Source organism: Dermochelys coriacea, chromosome 2, assembly GCF_009764565.3.
Source record: "Dermochelys coriacea isolate rDerCor1 chromosome 2, rDerCor1.pri.v4, whole genome shotgun sequence".
NCBI lineage: Eukaryota > Metazoa > Chordata > Testudines > Dermochelyidae > Dermochelys > Dermochelys coriacea.
The window spans coordinates 220,803,674-220,824,773 of record NC_050069.1 but is presented as its reverse complement, the minus strand read 5'-3'; the positions used below and the strand labels follow the sequence as shown (position 1 = coordinate 220,824,773).

Genomic DNA, 21,100 nt, shown 5'->3' with positions numbered 1-21,100 from the left:
GAAGCAACAAATGGAAATTAAAAGGAACAGTCAGAAGAGTGAAATGCTTGCAAGCTGCATGAAAACTATGTAAAAACACCATAATAGAGGTTCAAACTAAATACTGTATATACCCCACCCTCCCAAGAAAAAACAGTTAGAGGACCAAAAAAATGCCACCATGGCTAAATAGCAGTCTAAAAGAGGCTGTTAGAAGCAAAAAGATATCCTTTAAAAATTGCAAGTCAAATCCTACTGAGGAAAATAGAAAGCAGCATAAACTTTAGCAAGTCAAGTGTAAAAGTATAATTAGGAAGGCCAAAAATGAATTTAAAGAGCAACTATCAAAAGACAAAAACTAAAAGCATAACAATTTTTGAAGTACATCAGAAGCAGGAAGCCTTCTAAACAATCAGTGGGGCCACTGGATGATCAAGGCGCTAAAGGAGCACTCAGGGAAGACAAGGTTCTTGGGGAGAAGCTAAATGAATTCTTTGCATCAATCTTCACTGCAGAGAATGTGAGGTAGATTCCCACACCTGAGCCATTATTTTTACCTGAAAAATCTGAGGAACTGTCGCAAATTGAGGTGTCAATAGAGGAGGTTTTGGAATAAACTGATAAAATAAATAGTAAAAAGTCACCAGGAGGGTATGAACATGGGCCAGGGGCTGCTCTCAGGCCCGCTGGCCCTCTGCTCAGGGCAGGTGTAGGGTCTGGGGCTCTCCAAAGCAGCTCAGGCTCCCTGGGCGGCCCAACTCCAGCTTCTGGCCAGGCAAGGGGGTGTGGCCTCAGGGGAAAGAGGAGGAACAGTTACTCCTTAAACACCTGTCTAAGGTGTGAAAAAGAAAAAATATTATGGGGGACTTCAATGTGGAGATACTGCTGGCTGCATGGGACCTCCAGCATGTAAAACATCATTAAAGTTGAGAAAATTTGTATAATTTTTCTAACACAAAAGGTATTGCACCCAACATAAGGTAACATTCTTTTGGATCTCATAATGAAGGATAAAGATTAATCAGTCACTGTACTGGAAGTTGGTGATTGCCTAAAAAAACTCATTGGAAGAAAAATTTAAACAGAAAAAATCTGAATGAAAATGGGACTGCTTAAGGAAGAGCTAATAGATGGCCAAAAAGCCACAATTAAATAATGACAACTTTGGCTAAAAGCCCATCCGGGACCAGTGGCAAAGTGAAAGCAGCAATTAGAGATTTTAAAAAGCACTATGACAAATGGAATAAAGGGACTTAGATAGCACTCATTATAAATGAGAACTTATGAAAATTGATAGCAGAAGCTAGAGACATCACAGAAAAAATCCATGCCTGGCAGGGCTAAGGACAATAAAAAGGAGGCTAAGTAGATTAGGAACAAAAATCCTAGCAATGGGAATAGCCAGATAAGGATGGTAAAACTGATAATAATGAAGCAGAAATGGCAAAAGTGTTCAATAAATATTTCTGTTTGGAATTTGGAAAGAAGCAGTATTGCGTACTCGTGTCATATGAAGATGACGAAGTACTTTCTGGTCCTTCAGAAACTTAAGCCCAAATCCTCAAAGATATTCAGGTGCCTAACTCCCACTGACATCAATGGTGACTTGATTTCAATGGGAGTTAGGTGCCTAAATACCTCTGAAGATCTGGGCCTGAGTAAACTACATCTACCAGGGATAAACATTTTAAAATCAGCAGGTCCAGGTCACTTGCACCCAAAAGAGTTGGATGAGAAGATCTCTGGCCCACTGATACTAAATTTTAATACATCTTGCAATACCAGGGAAATTCCAAAGGAACGGAAGTTTGCTAATGTGCCAATATTCAAAAAAAGGAAGAAGGATCGCATGGGCTGGTTTCTGGTTAGCTGGTCGTCAACTCCAGACAAAATAATGGAAAAGCTGATATGGAATTTAATTGATAAAGAATTAAAAGGACAGAAATATAATTATCAGGGGGTAGCCGTGTTAGTCTGTATCCACAAAAACAACAAGGAGTCTGGTGGCACCTTAAAGACTAGCAGATTTATTTGGGCATAAGCTTTCATGGGTAAAAAACCTGGACTCCTTGTTGTTTTTGAGAAATATAATTAAAATGTCAGTCAACACACTTTTATGGCAAATAGTTCTTCTTGAACAAAGCTGATTTAATTCTTTGATGAGATTACAAGTTTGATTGATAAAGGGAACTGCATAGGTGTAATATACTTTGATTTTTGTAAGGTGTTTAGATTTAGTACTGCACAACATTCTGATTAAATGAGCACCATACAATACCAATAAAGCTCAGGTTAAACGGATTAAAAAATGGCTAACTGACAGATCTCAAAAAAGCACTTGCCAACAGGGAATCATCACTGAATGGGAGGCGTTTCTATTGGGATTCCACAGGATTAATACTATACCAGAACCTATTCAACATTTTCATCAATGACTTGGAAGTAACTATAATATAACTGTTGATAAAATCTGTAAATGACAAAAATATGCAGAAAGGTAAATAATCATGAGGACAGAGCAGTGATGCTGAGTTACCTAGATCACCTTTTACTTGGGCCTATTGAAACAAAATGCATATTAATACAGCCAAATGGAAGATTATACAGGTAGGAACAAGGAATGCAGGCCATACCTATAGAATGGGGACTGTATCCTGGGAAATCAGTGACTCGGAAAAGGATTTAGGGTCACAATGGACAAGCAACTCAACATGAGCTGCAAGTGCCAGGCTGAGGCAAAAAGGGCTAAGGTAATCCTTGGCATTGGTAAGACTAATACTGGAATACTGTGTATAGTTCTGGTTTCCACATTTTTAAAAGGATGTTGAAAAATTGGAGAGAGTGCAGAAAAGAGCCACCAAATTCAAGGGGTGAAGAAAATATCTTGTACTTAGAGACTTAGACTTCTGTCTGTTTAGTTTGTCAAACAGAAGATTGAAATCAAGTCACTTTTCAGTGTACCAGGAAAGTGCATCAGTACCCTCAAAAGGAAAAAAATGCTGGATATTAAAAGGGCTCTTTAGTTTAGTGGAAAACTATACAACAATAACCTATGTCTGGAAGCTGAATCCAGAGAAATTCAAATTAGAGATAAGGCACAAAATTTTAACAGTGAGGGTGATAAACCACTGCAGCCAGCTAGCAAGGAAAGTAATGGATTCTTCATCTCTTCAGATCAAGACTGGATGTCTAAAACACGTCTTCCAGAAAGGCAGACAGAAGTTATTGGGCTCAAAACAGGAGCAGCTGGATGAAATTTAATAACCTGTGACACGCAGGAGTTCAGATTAGATGATGTAATGGTCCCTTCTGGGCTTAATTCTATGAATCTCTATGAAATAGCTTGTGGAAAGTAATACATATATTACATAGATCAACACAACTGAGAAAGATTAGGATATAAAATAATACCTAAATAGGTTGGTTCCTTGCTGTGGTTTTCCTCATCTAATGAAATCAACCTTAAATTGGAGAGTGAAAAAAATTAAGAGCACACTTCTATGCTTTAGTGTCATATATCTTGTAAAAGGCAGAAACTTTGGATACTTTTCCTTTTTCAGTTGTACCACAATAGCATTACATCATAGCAATAAAACAGTAATTTACATTAATCCCTTTACTTCCCAAGTAAAGCTGTTGCCTTCTGCAAAACCTATTAAAAAGATTAAAGTGGGTTGAAGAGAAACTGTCAAGTGGCTTAAGTCCCATTTTTATCTACCTAAAAATCTGTAATGGACAATATACAACTGGATTCTGTGCATCCAGATTTTGTTTTGCCCACTTATCACTAAGGAGTTATAACCATCCCCCTCAAAAACATTTTGCATTCTGCCCTTTGGGTCTATGGAAGCTATTAAATAGTATGGGCCAGATTCACTCTGTGTGCAAGTCCACTGACTCGTCAAGTTACATCCATCTCAGTGTTAGCACAGATTTGGAAAGAATGAATCAACAGTGCTGATGGTATGAACAGGCAACATAAGGTCTGATCTACACACAATTTCTATTATAACCATTTTGAATAGTGGTATATTTAACCAAATGAATACAATTATCTATATAGCTAACTATATATTCCCTAATATAACTGAATCCACAGTAGTGGGGGTTGCATTGCTTTAACTATACTGGTATAGTAAAAGCAGTACAATCTGTTTGTGTAGACAAGCCCTAAGATTATTTAAAAACAAAACAAAAAATCCCAGCCATACTAATTTAACCTGTGTTCACAACGTAAGTAAAATTCAACAGCTGTCAAATGCAGAAAGGCAAAGGGGTTGTGTTATTGACTTAACCAATTATCTCATAGTTGAATACCAGAAGAATAAATGACCTGATGAGAGTAATGTAAATTCATTAAACAAACTAGTGAGTTCAATTCCAACCCTGCAAACAAGTTAGATATTTAAAATATAGTTTAAAAGCCTTTAGTGATTTGATGGGGATTTATACTTATTTTTTCTAAAGCCTTAGAAACAATTATTAATATTTTTGTTTTAAGGAAGAAAATGACAGAGAAGGAAACTGTTCTTTCTTCTCTGTTACAGAGGGTTGGGAAAAGCCATGACACAAGCAACTGTGCCTATTACATGACAGCTAATGTATTTTCTGGCAAGATCTACAATACTATGTCTAGTATCAAAGCAGACCTCTTGCATGAACCACAATTCAAGCACTCAGGAGAGGTATACTGTTTTGCGTTTGTTTTTAAACTGTACAGGAATGCAGGCAATATGGGGACTGGGGAAGCTTCAGAGAATAATCATAGAAGTATACGACTGGAAGGGACCTCGAGAGGTCATCTAGTCAAGTCCCCTGCACTCAGGACAGGACTACGTACTAACTAGCTCATTCCTAATACTCTTTTCCTTATTCTAGAAGTTCCTTCTTCAGTTTAAGGAGAATTCTTTTTCCGTGATTCTTTACTAGTGTCTCATTACAAACAATGGATTCACAACAGTGCTGTGAAAACAGACATCTGCACAAGGTCACTTGGCTGAGTCCTTTCTAACCTGTTTAACCCCCAAATAGGACTCACTTAAAACCTGTTAGCTAGTGGATAATGTCTTCAGATTCTTTTATTTGTTTAAAAATGCAACCGTCTTTCCAAAAGATTTCTAAAAACCAGCCAAACAAAACCCAGTAACTAGCAATCAAATCGTTCTTAATTTTTTGACATCCGATCCTTATGTAGGTACTTTACTTGGATGGTCAAAACAACAGGTGGCACCAGGATTATATCACTATATGCCCTCACAACTGAATCTTGACGTTTCCATAGGAGAGGGATCGCATCTCATCCTCCGGTTCTCCCATTCCTTGATCAGCCACTCCGAAGATTAACATACATCCCATTCATATATCCCTCTCACCTCAGAGCCGCAGGTAACTCAAATCACAACAGAATCAGCTCACTTAGATGTTCTCTTTGCAAAGTACCTGCTGCTATACTGGATTAATAGCCAATGCTGTATACATCATAAAACCTAATCAGTGCTTAAAGCAAGCAGGAATTCAGCTCCTGTTCCCAGATGCAAGGAAGAGGGCATGAAAGGGACAAAGGATGGAATGCAATATTATTTCTCTTGAATTAAGTTGTTCACTGTTTCTCTTTATTTTTCAGTTTTTTGCATTTCCCCCCTTTATAAAATAGAAAGAGTAAAGCAGAAAGCAGTTAATTCAAGGGCATAATTGTACTTGTTTTACATTGCTCACTTTTAGTTTAGGACAAAACTTTTGTGCTTGGCTCCTTGGCTGGAGTTCTCATATATACACTAAAGTATTACAGGAATTCCTCCACTTTGATCTCTATTTGTCCAAATCTCTAGTGTTCAAATAAAGTGAGCCTGTATTTACAGTTATAAGCGTGACAGGCTCCGCACAATAACCTTTAAAAAACAGACAAACTCAAAGATGAATTGGAAAGCACAGCACAGATGAAAAAAATACATTGTTCTGAGATGCAGGACACGTGACTTACTGACTCTGCTGATCCTCCACTGATTTGGTGCTTCCAGCCTGCAAATCCTCCTCCTTTTCAGCTCTCTCAGTTAATTTATTTACAGGATCTTGTAAGATCTAGGTCATGATCAACACATAAATGAAAAAGAAAATGGTAGACAGTCAGGAAAATATTATTTCACCTAACATTAAACTGGCCCAGCTGAGTCCACATAAGACAGGAAAATACTTTAATACTATTGGAGCCTAGTCTGAATCAGAGAGAGAAAATTTCTGCAGGTAAAAAAATGTTAGAGATTATTCACTAAAGCAGAGCTACAGTACCAACAACACGAAAAGAAGCCGCCACTCACTAAACACTTCCTTTATTGACCATTCATTTCTGAAGGAGGCCTCTTGGCTGTTGCTAAACTCATATTCTGTTTCTAACACGCATTTAAGAAAAATCTGTTCCATTCACAGCCCACACACTCTGTGTGTGTGTGTGTGTGTGTATAGATGAGCTAGAATAAAAAATAAAATGAACCCATTTGTTTTTCTTCACACTGCTTCTTCACCTCCTCTCTCTGGCAGAGCTCTTTACAATACCCTGAGAACTTAGCTCATGTGCAAAGACTATAAGAGGCCACATCTGTGTCCTCAGTGATAAACTCTTGTACTATATGACCTCAAGTTACTATACTTCATCAAAACCTATTTGGTGTTTATTTTATAATTGAAGCAGATTTTGTGAGGCTGCTAAAGTGGAAATTTTGTGAGTTAAAAGCACTGTCGTGCACTGAAAAATGAATATCTAAGTAACAGCATCTGTGAGTTTCATGTTTATCATCTTGGTCCCAAATTTGGGCATGCAGACAAAAATACACAAACAGTTGATGCACTCATTGACAAGGCTTACATACGTGATCATTAAACATATTGGGATGTTCTGACGTGGGTCTGCCTCACTCTCTCGTGGAAGCTACTCCACATATATACATAATTTAATCATTAAATATGCATTGGGCCAGAGAGAGTAACTCCATACACAAGTGGTTCGGGCACTCACCTGAGAGGTGAGAAACCTATGCTCAAACCCCTTCTCCTCATCAAGCAAGAGGGTCTCCTGCATCTCAGGTGAGTGCTCCAGTCATTGGCCACAAGGGAAATTTCTTTCTTGCTCCATCCTAAGGCTATTTTGTGTGGAGATAGGTGTGTGCCATCACCATTCTTGCAAGAAAGAGCTTAGGCACTTCCCTTCCTGGAGAGGTTCCCCAGCTGTAGATCCCAAACAGAGATAGGCAGCTCCCCCCAGCCAGGACTTAGGTGCCTAACTCCCTAAAAACAGTGGGGTTTAGGATACATCCCTCTCCTTGTTATCTGCTATCAGCTAGTTTAGGTGGCTCCTCACATAGTGTGTTGCCTTTTGTGGACCCCATTTTTAGGCATTTCTCAAACCCAGGGGTGGGCAAACTTTTTGGCCTGAGGGCTGCATCAGGTTTCGGAAATTGTATGGAGGGCCGGTTAGGGGAGGCTGTGCCTCCCCAAACAGCCAGGCATGGCACAGCTCCTGCTGCCTACCTGATGCCCCCAGCTTCTCGCCCCTGATGCCCCCCCCAGGACTCCTGCCCCAATCCACCCCTGACCGCCCCTGGAACATCCACGCCTGACTGCCCCCTGCTGCCCCATCCAACCCCTCCTTTCCTTCCTGACTGCCCCCCAGGGACCCCGCCCCCATTCAACCACCACCATCCCCACTCTCTGACCACCCCGACCCCTATCCACACCCTCCTGCCCTCTATCCAACCCCCTCTCCTCCCACTCCCTGGAGTGCCGGTGGCTGGTGGCATGGCTGCACCAGGACAGGCAGCCGCTCTGCCCAGCTGGCAACAGTCCTAAAAGTCAGAGATTACAATGTGAGCATTGCAATACCTAAGTCCCTTTGTGGATTTGGGCCCAGATCGTAAACTTGGACCTGTGAGAGTGCATCTTTGTGCCTGTGCAGAACTGCACTGAATTCAACAGAGCTCTGTACAGATGTAAGTGTGTCTTGCAGGATCAGGATTTATATTTGTATCTTGCGCTGTGCCAAACACATTATGTGAATGTAACAAAAAAACAAATGGAGTAGCTATCATGATTTGGAATACCCACAAAAGAAGATCTGTTGGGTAAGTAAATGCTACTTTTAGTGTCCCTTTTCTGACAACTGCACTTTAAAGTGTTCATTTTACTGTAAGCCTTGCTGATATTCAGGATAACCAATTTATTTACACACTTTGTGAGAAGCACATTGAGTAGAGAACCACTATAACTTGTGTCCAGAGTCTTAATAAAATGCTAGCATACATCACCGGAATAGCAGAACCAGGGAAAGCTCTTGCTCCAAGTTCCCCACAGGATCACAAAGGAAAATTAGAGTCACCAGCTGATCTGCCATGTGGAAAACACTCCCACTTATCTAGTTTAGTTTGTTTTTACTGCTTCCCTGCTGATCTGAACAGATTATTCACTAGCGGGGGTGTTTCTAGCTCCTGTTTATATAATTTTGGTCCATGTTTATATGAAGGAAGCCAGTTGTACTTATTTTACCTTTGGTGTTTTAGAAACCAAGTTAATGTGCTTGCCATAAAGCTATATCTTGCAAGGTTTTTGTTTTCTTTATCCCAAGTTTATTTTTCTATAAAGTAGCCTAAGTGAATTTAGTGCTGGATTAAAAACATTGGAGACTCGAGGTGTTTAAAGAATAGAAAAAACACATGCAGCAGTAGTGCAAGCTTCTCATGATGTGTTGCAAATGGAACCTCGTGGGATTACTCCCACTTCCAGTTCAGTCCGGGACCCCTTTGCTTATATTGCCAAAAAGGGCATTAATCAGCACCATTTATGAGGGGCTTTGTGGGTTTCGGAAATGGACACTTGTCCACTGGCACCTAGAATTAAATCACTCTTATATTTCATAAATACCATACAACAGACGGTAATGACTGGGTTGCATTCAACGCACAGACTAAAGACCAGCTCTTGCACCACTGAAGTCTTTGGGAGTTTTTCCATTGGTGAGATGCATCTCAGAAGCACAGCACAGAACGCAACGGGGAGAGGGCGAAGGTGGCTGTACATCACCTTTGTGTCCTACTGATCCTCTGCTCCTCCAAAGGCTGAAGAGGCCCCTGACAGGCCCTGAGGACTTGTCTAACTTACAGCAGCCTCCTCAGTTTGCCGCATGGGCCACGGCACTGCCGGGAACCTCTGCAGTGCAGTGTGCTATGGCCCTGTCCCTGACATGCCCTTCTTTCTCTCAGACCCACCCTCCTCCATATGCCCTGTGCCAGGGCTTTTGTGGGGTCTTCAGGAGGCAGCCTTACATTTGTCTTCTGCAGTGCTCTCAGAGGAGAAATCCTCTGCCAGCCAGACATGGGGCTTTTAGGGCCCCTTTCCCTGACCGTCTCTCTCTTGCCCTCCATATTCCAATACCGTTTCCCTGAACCATTCAGTCCTTCGTTTTAACTTTTATTGGAATGTAATAAATAAAACTTGCACTATGATTTTTTAACTGTTTTGATTTCCAAAAAGTTTGTGGTTACTTGATTAACCACTTTCCACTTTACATAGGCTAAACCACTCTAGTGCTGATAGTCCTTCAGTGCCTTCCCACAATTCCCCTCACGTGTCCAGAAGGACAGACAAGTTCTCTCACAATTCACCAGGAAAGAATCAGACCAGATCATCTTACTACGGCACAAAAACCCACAGGATCTGCCCCCACATACCCTAGGTACAGACACTGGTTAGCACAGCACCAGTGATGACACAGTAACTTGAGTATGGCTTTGCAGTGTGGCTGCTCACACCTGACCTAGATAAACCCCGAAGCTCAGACTCAGGTGCCAATCATTTCCTATAATTCCACAATGAAGACCTAGCCAATGAGACAATTATGGGCCATCTGTTGCTAGACTATGAAAGGAGCTTTTGTCCCACTGTGGTTTCCTTCTTTTTCCCCCAAGAAATTTTTTAAAAAAATTGAATGGGTTTATATTAGCAGCTGAATGAGAATTAGCCATATATCCACCCACCCTTATTTCTTTTCCCCACACAGTGTGAGGGACAGCTGTCAAACTGGCAGAGGGCCAGGGAAAGTATATGGATGCCCTCCCAGTCCTACTGACCAAAATAAAGACCTTCTCACTAGGAAATTGTTATACACTTTTCAACACCAGTGTTGTAAAAGGTGTAAGCTTTATCAAAGCCAGGGTACAGGCATTTTTACCTCTGTGTTCGCTAACTCAACACGGTTTCAATGGCAAAGTGGTAAAAAGGTCTGCAACCTGCTTTCACTAACTGATGGCACCAGTGCTGAAAAATGGCTACAAAAGTTCCTAGTGCAGATGAATGTAAAGAAGGAAGTGTCCCATGGGGGTAAAATTATATGCTCAGACCACCATTCTCACCATCCCACCTAGTGAGTAAAATCAGCGCCTAATCACCTCTGGGCTTGGCAGTCCATCACCCCGGCGACACCTGTGGGCTTGCTGCATCAGTTATAAATGTAAAAAAATTGCTCAAGCCCTGGCTCCTCTTTCATTATAAATTAAACAGAGAGTAAAATGTGGGATAGTAAATAAGAATCAGGAGGGATTCTCACACTGAGAAAGAAGAACGATAAGCAAGTTATCTCAAGTGCCTATACACAGATGCAAGAAGCCTGGAAAACAAGCAGGGAGAACTGGAAGTCCTGGCACAGTCAAGAAATTATGATGTGATTGGAACAACAGAGACTTAGTGGGATAACTCATATGACTGGAGTACTGTCATGGATGGATATAAACTGTTCAGGAAGGACAGGCAGGGCAGAAAAGGTGGGGGAGTTGCATTGTATGTAAGAGAGCAGTACGACTGCTCAGAGCTCCAGTATGAAATTGCAGAAAAACCTGAGAGTCTCTGGATTAAGTTTAGAAGCGTGAGCAACAAGGGTGATGTCATGGTGGGAGTCTGCTATAGACCACCAGATCAGGGGGATGAGTTGGACGAGGCTTTCTTCCGGCAACTCACAGAAGTTACTAGATCGCAGGCCCTGGTTCTCATGGGAGATCTCAATCACCCTGATATCTGCTGGGAGAGCAATACAGTGGTGCACAAACAATCCAGGAAGTTTTTGGAAAATGTAGGGGACAATTTCTAATGTATAACAATTTCTAATGTATTGGAGGTTTTCTCCAACATTAATGGTTGGAGGAACCAACTAGGGGCAGAGCTCTTCTTGAGCTGCTGCTCACAAACCAGGAAGAATTAGTAGGGGAAGCAAAAGTGGATGGGAACCTGGGAGGCAGTGGCCATGAGATGATCGAGTTCAGGATTCTGACACAAGGAAGAAAGGAGAGCAGCAGAATACGGACTCTGGACTTCATAAAAGCAAACTTTGACTCCCTCAGGAAACTGATGAGCAGGATCCCATGGGAGAATAACATGAGGGGGAAAGGAGTCCAGGAGAGTATGGCTGTATTTTAAAGAATCCTTATTGAGGTTACAGGGACAAACCATCCCGATGTGTAGAAAGAATAGTAAATATGGCAGGCGACCAGCTTGGCTTAACAGTGAAATCCTTGCTCATCTTAAACACAAAAAAGAAGCTTACAAGAAGTGGAAGATTGGACAAATGACCAGGGAAGAGTATAAAAATATTGCTTGGCCATGCAGGAGTGAAATCAGGAAGGCCACATCACACTTGGAGTTGCAGTAAGCAAGAGATGTTAAGAGTAACAAGAAGGGTTTCTTCAGCTATGTTAGCAACAAGAAGAAAGTCAAGGAAAGTGTGGGCCCCTTACTGAATGAGGGAGGCAACCTAGTGACAGAGGATGTGGAAAAAGCTAATGTACTCAATGCTTTTTTTGCCTCTGTCTTCATGAACAAGGTCAGCTCCCAGACTATTGCACTGGGCAGCACAGCATGGGGAGGAGGTGACCAGCCTTCTGTGGAGAAAGAAGTGGTTCGGGACTATTTAGAAAAGCTGGACAAGCACAAGTCCATGGGGCCGGACGCACTGCATCCGAGAGTGCTAAAGGAGTTGGCGGATGTGACTGCAGAGCCATTGGCCATTATCTTTGAAAACTCATGGCGATCGAGGGAGGTACCGGACAACTGGAAAAAGGCTAATGTAGTGCCCATCTTTAAGAAGGGGAAGGAGGAGGATCTGTGGAATTACAGGCCAGTCAGCCTCACCTCAGTCCTTGGAAAAATCATGGAGCAGGTCCTCAAGGAATCAATACTGAAGCACTTAGAGGAGAGGAAAGTGATCAGGAACAGTCAGCATGGATTCACCAAGGGCAAGTCATGCCTGACTAATCTAATTGCCTTCTGTGATGAGGTAACTGGCTCTGTGGATGAGGGGAAAGCAGTGGACGTGTTGTTCCTTCATTTTAGCAAAGCTTTTGACATGATCTTGCACAGTATTCTTGCAGGAAAGTTAAAGAAATATGGGCTGGATGAATGGATTATAAGGTGGATAGAAAGCTGGCTAGATTGTCGGGCTCAACAGGTAGTGATCAATGCTCCATGTCTAGTTGGCAGCTGGTATCAAGTGGAGTGCCCCAAGGGTCAATCCTGGGGCCGTTTTTGTTCAATATCTTCATAAATCATCTGGAGGATGGCGTGGATTGCACCCTCAGCAAGTTTGCAGATGACACTAAACTGGGAGGAGAGGTAGATACGCTGGAGGGTAGGGATAGCATACAGAGGGACCTAGACAAATTAGAAGGTTGGGCCAAAAGAAATCTGATGAGGTTCAACAAGGACAAGTGCAGAGTCCTGCACTTAGGACGGAAGAAGCCCATGCACCGCTACAGACTAGGGACCGAATGGCTAGGCAGCAGACTTAGGTGTTACAATGCACGAGAAGCTGAATATGAGTCAACAATGTGCCCTTGTTGCCAAGAAGGCCAATGTATAATTGTACACCAATTGGGATGTATAAGTAGGGGCACTGCCAGCAGATTGAGGGATGTGATCGTTCCCCTCTATTCGACATTGGTGAGGCCTCATCAGGAGTACTGTGTCCAGTTTTGGGTCCCACACTACAAGAAGGATGTGGAAAAATTGGAAAACGTCCAGCGCAGGGCAACAAAAATGATTAGGGGACTGGAACGCTTATGAGGAGAGGCTGAGGGAACTGCGATTGTTTAGTCTGAGGAAGAGAAAAATGAGAGAGGATTTGATAGCTGCTTTCAACTATCTGAAAGGGGGTTCCAAAGAGGATGGATCTAGACTGTTCTCAGTGGTAGCAGGTGACAGAACGAGGAGTAATGGTCTCAAGTTGCAGTGGGGAAGGTTTAGGTTTGATATTAGGAAAAACTTTTTCACTAGGGTGGTGGTGAAGCACTGGAATGTGTTACCTAGGGAGGTGGTGGAATCTCCTTCCTTAGAAGTTTTTAAGGTCAGGCTTGACAAAGCCCTGGCTGGGATAATTTAGTTGGGGATTGGTCCTACTTTGAGCAGTGGGTTGGACTAGATGACCTCCTGGGTCCCTTCCAACCCCGATAATCTATGATTCTATGATATACATAAGAAAAAGACAGCCAAATATAATAATCCTTATACAATGCTTTTTCAGCCAGAGATCTCAAAGAGCTCTAAGTAGTCAGTCAGTAGCATCATCCCCACTTTACAGATAGACAAGCTGATACACAGAGAAGTTATGTGAGTTCGTGGCAGAGTTTGGAATCCAGATTCCCCAGTTCAGGACCCTACTTACAGATGCCTGTGAGCAATTCAGGAAGTTAGGAATTATACTACTAAAAATTACAAACAGGAATTAATGAAATATTAAAGTAACTACAGCAAGAAACAAACAATTAAAGGATATAGAAATGAGCTTCATTCATGAAAAGAAGCAACTGATGTGTATTCTGACACATTTGTTATAGAGTAAAATTGTTCAGGTTAGTGCAACCTTAATGTTCTACCCACTCAATCAGCCCATTCCCTTGAATAATACTGTAGCAAACAGATCTCTCCACGTCAGGATGCATGGTCATTAATAATAATCTTTTATCAAGCATAAAACTAAAAATCAGGAAATATAGCTGCAATCGCACAATTACACTACTCTCAGAATACACCCTGAGACAAAGAAAACAAATGGGTTGCTTTTCATTAACAGAGCTTGGCAAGCGTCTCCAAAGACAATGTCTTCTTTTCAGAAACAATCCCAATAGGCATTTAAGAGGCTCTTTGCTGAGGTAAACCTAATACATGCATACTCATTAATATATTAATTTAAAACTTCCAAACATAAATAGGAATTTCCATTGTATTTGCATTTCACATTAATATTGCTAATTTTTCAATGACAGCCTATATTTAAACTAAAATATGACATTTAAGAAAACAATGTCCTAAAGTAAGGCCCTGATCCTACAAATATTTATGCGTAATTTAACTTATGCAAGTAGTCCCAGTGAAGTCTATGGGACTACTTGTGTGACTAAAGCTAAGCAACATGTGTTTTCAGGACAGGACTTTAAAATGAGAAAAGTGACTTGATGGCAGAGTAACAAGCACCAGACTTAAGAATTACAGTGATTCTCCATACTTATATATATTTTAAATTATGAAGGTTCTCAATCATAATTACACAACGTGTGTTTGGAAACTGGTTTACAGGGTATAAATTCCCCGTTCTTTCTACATGTAAGTGGCCTTTCAAACTCAAAATTGCACACACTGTTAGAAAATTCAAAGGGTATAAAAACTAATTAGCATTTGTTCAGTTTAATTTCACAAAATATAACTGTAGCTTAAATTTGTCAGTATCAATTTGTGTTTTTTTTTTTTAAAGGATCATTGTTTTTCTACACAAAAATTGGCATAGAGATTAATCTTGAGTAGACCTGGTGCAATGTGTAGATTTAAAACAACACAACAGGATTTAGGGTCATTTTTAGCTGTTTAGCATTATTCCAAAATTTATAAATCAAATTAATAGCTGACAGAAGCAGTTTTCATTGGATAAAATTTTCTGTCTTACATACACAGTCTCTCCATCAGCATCTACACTTATCTGTCTGATTTAATTTTACAATGGAGAAAGTTTCATGTGTTGTTGCTGACAGAGAAGTTTTTATGTGCAGCTGCTGATGGATACATCTTCTCAGAGAAGTTGCATTTCTTTAGCAGATGGACAAAATTCGATCCATTAGCAGCTTCTGCTACACACAGTCCTCTTTTGCAGTGATGACCATCAAGAACAGTGAGTCTTGAGGTTAACGCCCCATTGAGATGCACAGGGCAGTTTCACTCATCTCAGAGCTACTGATTCAGGCATTCTGCAGACTCAGGCAGATATTGGTACATTGGTTACACTCAGTTCATATTTTCAAGCCTATCTTCACAGCCATGAAGGCTAAAAACTTAAAAAAAACAAACAAACTTGGATTCTGATGTAATCACATGACTCCAGGAGCTGAGGATTTAGCTATATATATATATTATATATATATATATATATATATATATATAGCGCCATTAGAGCCTATAGTACCTGTGATTTAATCTGGCCATACAATAGCCTTTACTGTGTCAACACACACGCGAGTGCACACATTTTGTTGTGAAACAGTTATATACACATGTATTGTATGTATATTTGTAACAATATAAAATTTAAATATATTAAAATTACATATGCACATTAAAAATATACAAGCACACAGGAAAAAACAAATATTAGAAATATTCTTTATATGAAAGATAAGTCCCTTATAGCCATAACATGAAGCCATCTATTGAAATTATGGTGGTATGAATCTATCATCCATTCACTCAGCTTTCCAAAAAAAGCTAGACTGTTACTATTCAGTAATATTCATGTACTTGAAATGAATAAATGAAATATGATGACCTACAGATTTAAATTAAAATCTATTCATTATCCACAATTGTAAAATTAGTTCAGTAACACAGATTGTTTAAAGTAAGAAATCACAACATATTAATTTTTTTTAAATTAAAACTTTGGTGTACCATGGAAAGTAGTCATTGTACTAGCTACCAAAAGGAAGAAATTGCTGATATTAAAAGACAACTAGCCTAATCTTCTATCCCAAGTTTTTAATTATTTTCTTAAACATTTCCACTAACCCTTCATGTAGTTCTATGCTGAAAATCCCAGAACAGCAATCAGCATGATGTTCTCAGCATGGTAAAATGTCATGGCAAAAAACAAGGAGCCATATTTTCTCAACATGGGAGGCCAGCACTACAAATTATAAGGATTTTCATTATGAGGGAAGAGCTATATATGCTGTACTGTAGAATATTCACATTCATTTTTATGGCTGTAGTTTCTTTTAAGAGACTTCATCTCTCTCTCTCTCTCTCTCTCTCTCTCTCTCACACACACACACACACACACACACACACACACACACCCAACCTAGTTCACACTTCTTTAAGTTACTGAGACCAAATCCAATTTTAATTTAGATTATAATCAAATCTATCACACAAGAGGAGTAAAATCAGAATAGCGTTGCCTATCTACCATCTTCCACCACATGGATATTTTATGCATGGAAATAAGCATGTTGGCTGCCCAAATTCTCTCTCACCACAACATCTAAAATGTGTCCCATATATTTAGATCTGAACAATATTTGGTTAGTTATTTATAATACATGCAGAGGAATCTCACTTCCTTAGACTACGTTAGAAGTGCAAATACTACAATACTGACAGAAAAAAATGTCACAGTATTCAACCCAAATGTATTTGTTTGCTTCAAAGCATAAAAAAAAAAGAAAGCTAGTAAGCTACCTTCAGGGTAGTGTGATCAGGCACAGGCTGCCCTAGAACTCTAGCGATCATGCTACCAAATAGGGGATCCAATTTGAGACTTTGCTCCCAAATCTGGGATATGCCTGAGCTGCACTTGAGGCAGCTGAGTGAGGGGGAAACAGTGGCTTTATGCCCTGCCCGATCCTGGGACTAACTGGGGATCAACTTGATCCTGTGTGCAACTTGTAGCAGCCTCAAGGCTATTATTTATGCCTAGCTGCCTATTGTTTTATCACATAGGGCTATCCTGACCATGATCCCAATCTTCTGCACTAGGAGCTAAAAGATGTGGGCTGGAGTCACTATGGTAGCTTTATGGTATCTGAGGACTGCTCCTAGAAGATGGATTCCTCCTCTGGCTAATTAAGCTAGCATTATGATGCTTTAATCAGGCTCAGGAATAGGCCCTTGATTTATTTTTGCTGTTCGTTGGTCAGTGTAGGTTAGCAAATCAGATTTTTTTGAGCCGTTGCACCATCAGACCTAGAGTTGCCAATTTTGGCTGGATGTATTCCTGGAGGCTTCATCACGTGACATCATTTTATTTAAAGATTAGTCTTTAATTCCTGGAGACTCCAGGACAATCCTGGAGGATTGGCAACCACAAATCCCTATAGGCTCTTCAAGGTTGTGAGGTAACTCTCCATAAAAGTTCTAACCTCAAGACTCTCCCCCCTCTGAGGCCTATAGTGCAGCTGCAAGGACTGACTAGTGAAATATGGACCAACTTGTTATTCTGCATGTGACACAGACATACACACACATACAAATGATTGAGGATCAGACCCGGAATTGTTTTAGAGCTAGGTTGTCTCAATCAATATCGTATTGTCACAAGTCATTCATTCTTAACTTTCCTGCTTGTTGCAGCTCTCCTATCACTTCCCCAAATCCCTCCTGGATGGAAATACTTCCATCTTCTCCCCATCCCTATTTATTTGGTGCAAATGGGATCAGGCAGTTACATGCCTTCTTTGCTGTATAATGACTACTGGGAAAGAGGCTACTCTAATTTTAACTGAATAGTTGACATTTTTTTAAAAAAATTCTATTTCTTTAGTGAATCCTCAAATTGAAGTGATTAGTGATTTTTACAGTGGGACAAAAGAGAGCATGAATGCAGGCATTGAGAATGGAGTCCAGCCCTATGTTCCAAGTGTGGCAGATTCAGAGGGTTCTACTGCACTCCTGAAATTTCATCACAGAATTTGTAACAAAGGAAAGGAAAGGAAAGGAAAAAAAGAGCTTGAGAATCCAAAATCACCTTGTGGGTACTTAGATGCAGATGCTCTTTTTAATATGAGAAGATATTTTTTAAGAGCTGTTTTTAAAAACAAGTGCAAAAAGAAAAAATGGTGGCCATAAAATTTGTGGGATTGTGGAGGACAAAGTAAAATCTACAGTTTGTCCTGCTTGCCTACTATTCTTTTTGGCCCTGATTCAGCACATCACTATTTAAGACAATGCTTGAGCATGTGCTTAAACGCCGTCCTGAATAGGGATGTTTTATTGATATGGGGCCATACGCTGGCCAATATTCATTTATCAAAAGGAAATGCCAGGATACTTGATAAACTGCACACCATGACCACTGCTTGGCAATCCATGACAAACCCCCTAGATATGAATATGCAAATAAAAAGGTGTACTGCTTTTCTCTCATTTATTACCAAATCACTCTCCTGGTTGAACAATGGATACATAAAAGAATACACTTGTATGGTCCTTACCTTTAACATAGTGAATTCATATGGCTGATAACCTTTGAAACTTTCATGGATAGCTGCCATGGTGTGTGAGGTTTTTTCCCAAAAATGAAGCAGCGTTGTCTATAAAGAATACAATATTAGTCTAATAATCAGTATTTAGCGTGAACTTTCATTCCCCCAAGCGATTTAGATATTCTTATACTTATCAGCATATTGTCACATTACCGAATATGAAAAACATGGTTTTACAGCTTACAGGGAATCTTTCCTTTGAGGTCAAAGTGTTTTTTGAATACCTGATATGTTGTTAAAACATGAGACAGGAGGTTACATCTACTCGCTCCAAGAAGATCCACTTTCTGACACACATCAGTCTTCAATTTGTCAAAATTTAGTTTTGCATGACGTACTTGTGCTTGAACCTTCAAATACAAAGAGTCACTTATCACGAACAGGAGATGAGGGAGTTTGGAGCAGCTGGTTTTAAATGATTTAAACTTTTTCTGTCTCTATCTACTCAGCCTAGCAGCTTATATAAAAAAACCAAAAAAACCTGAAAAACAGTGCAGCAAACTTATATAATCTTTTCAGAAAATTAGGTAAACATAACAGGACTAGTTAAAAACCTCTACAAGGCCCCTATCATGCTATCGAATGTTGCACAAAAGTCCCAGTGAAATGAGATTTAAGTAGATTGATTCATGATAGCATATGGTCTTATTTTTCTCATCCTTTTTAGTTATTATAAGTAATTACTTATTCACTGAAGATGTTATGTTTTAATATTGACACACACTATATAAAATGCATGTTAAATATTTATTATTTATGTGTTCAATATACAGTGTACTTATTTTTATAACAATTTGTAGGAATACAGTTCAAAAGCTTTAAGGATGATCACCTTATATGGAACTGAATGCATCTTATTATACATTATAACCAGAATATTTATTGTGTGTCTAGCAGTTAAATATATATGTAGTTATATGTGTATGCATCTCTTTCAGACACAGTCAAAAATGTGCTGTAATATGCATAAAGCTGTTTATGATCAATGTGCATGAAACAGTCATCATCTGGCTACTGTTGGGGTCATATCTGACTATGGTAGAAGTTACAATTTAACAGTAATTCTAATTAAAAAGTTCTCTATTCAAAGCTTTCTTTATGGTAGGTAGGTTCTTTTTATACATTTAATAAACACATCAGAACCTTCTGATCCTAGGTAAACAGGCATATAGAATTTCACAGGACTGTGTTTTCTGCTCACATTAACCTTTGCATACCCATTCTCCAGAATTAGCACACAATTTTGTCTATTAAACAAGTAATTTTTTGTTTTGAAGGTCAGTAAAATACTGGTTCTCTTAGCAGTAGCAGCAGCTAACAAGTAAAAGGCTGATGTGGATGTTTTTGTGAATAGGGTTGGGGCGCAACCAGAATTTTCCCTGGTGAAGGAAACCCAGAGTTTTGCCTCCTCTGTCCTGCACCCAGCCCCAAGCTCTTCCTCCCACATACTCTTCCTCTCCTCCCCCACTACCTCAACGCAGAGCCATGATCGCCACCCTGCAGCCAGCTCTACAGTCTCTTCCTGCTGCCCTACACAAGCCCCGAGTTCTTCCTCAGGCATTGTCCTGCACCCAACAAGCAGCTATCCCTGCCCCACATCCTGCTCTTTCCCCTACATTGCCCTGCACACAACTCTCCCTGCCTCATACCCAGCCCTGAGCTCTCACGCGGAGAGGTGATCAGGCTGAAGAGCACCATACCCAGCAGGGGCCGGGTAGTTATAGTTATATAGTTATAATTATAGTTCTAGGAGCCCCTCCTGCATCTCTGCTCCCCCAGTAAGCGCTAAAAGCCTGGCTCAAACCTTGTACCCTCCTGGAGACTGGGGGTTCCCGGTGCCCAGGGGCTGGGCAGTGGCTGGTGCCCATGGCTGCCGGAAGAACTGCGCCCCTGACCAAGGAGTTTCATTTCATGACAGTTCTGCAAGACTGCCTTACAGTATTACATCGATGGAAATCTTTGTATGTAATTCCTTGGATTTCTTTTAAGGAAATGGAGAAATATCGCACACACGTACCTCTCTGTTGATTTCCCTGTATACCACCATAGTTACAAATCAAAAAGTTTACCCAACAAAAGAACTCCACAGTGAAATGGCAAGCAAAAAAAAAAAAAAAAAAAAAATTAAAAAACAAAATCACACCACATAACGAACATTGATATTATGTATTAACTTATTCCATATTACCACAAATAGTATTGCAGCCCTGTATTTGGAGGAAACTTCATACCGCTTGTATATTATTTTATTCCAAATTAGTCTCAAAACTCATGAAAAGTGAAGATAAGCTACTTCAAAAGGCCAGTTTTAAGGCTCGGCTACTGAAGCCTGTGTATGAAAAAATTTCTTTTAAAAAAAATCTTCACTATAACACAAATAAATTTCCCCCACCATCACATAACTTAATACAAATGCATACATTTTGTTTGAAATTCACTCTCTCATTTCCCCTCCCCCACCACAGAGAGAGAGCGAGAGCGCGCAACTGAGAACAAGCACTTAAAAATGCAACCTTAAAAGAAGAATTTTGGAAAAAGTTGTAAATTCGTGAAAGAAGGAAGTCTAA

General features: G+C 40.1%; 1 protein-coding gene across 4 annotated transcripts in view; it reads right to left on the bottom strand.

Annotated features, from left to right (window-relative positions):
* The window catches only part of ICA1 (islet cell autoantigen 1), a 90,391-nt gene that overhangs the window by 14,100 nt on the left and 55,191 nt on the right, over window positions 1-21,100 (bottom strand). For all 4 annotated transcript variants that reach the window (XM_038390119.2, XM_038390120.2, XM_038390121.2 and 1 more), the window contains 4 exons: window positions 18,758-18,883; window positions 18,483-18,581; window positions 5,960-6,057; window positions 3,391-3,440 (listed from right to left, as the gene is read on the bottom strand). In XM_038390119.2, coding sequence (XP_038246047.1) covers window positions 3,391-3,440; window positions 5,960-6,057; window positions 18,483-18,581; window positions 18,758-18,883 — 373 coding nt within the window. The remainder of the gene's footprint in view (window positions 1-3,390; window positions 3,441-5,959; window positions 6,058-18,482; window positions 18,582-18,757; window positions 18,884-21,100) is intronic.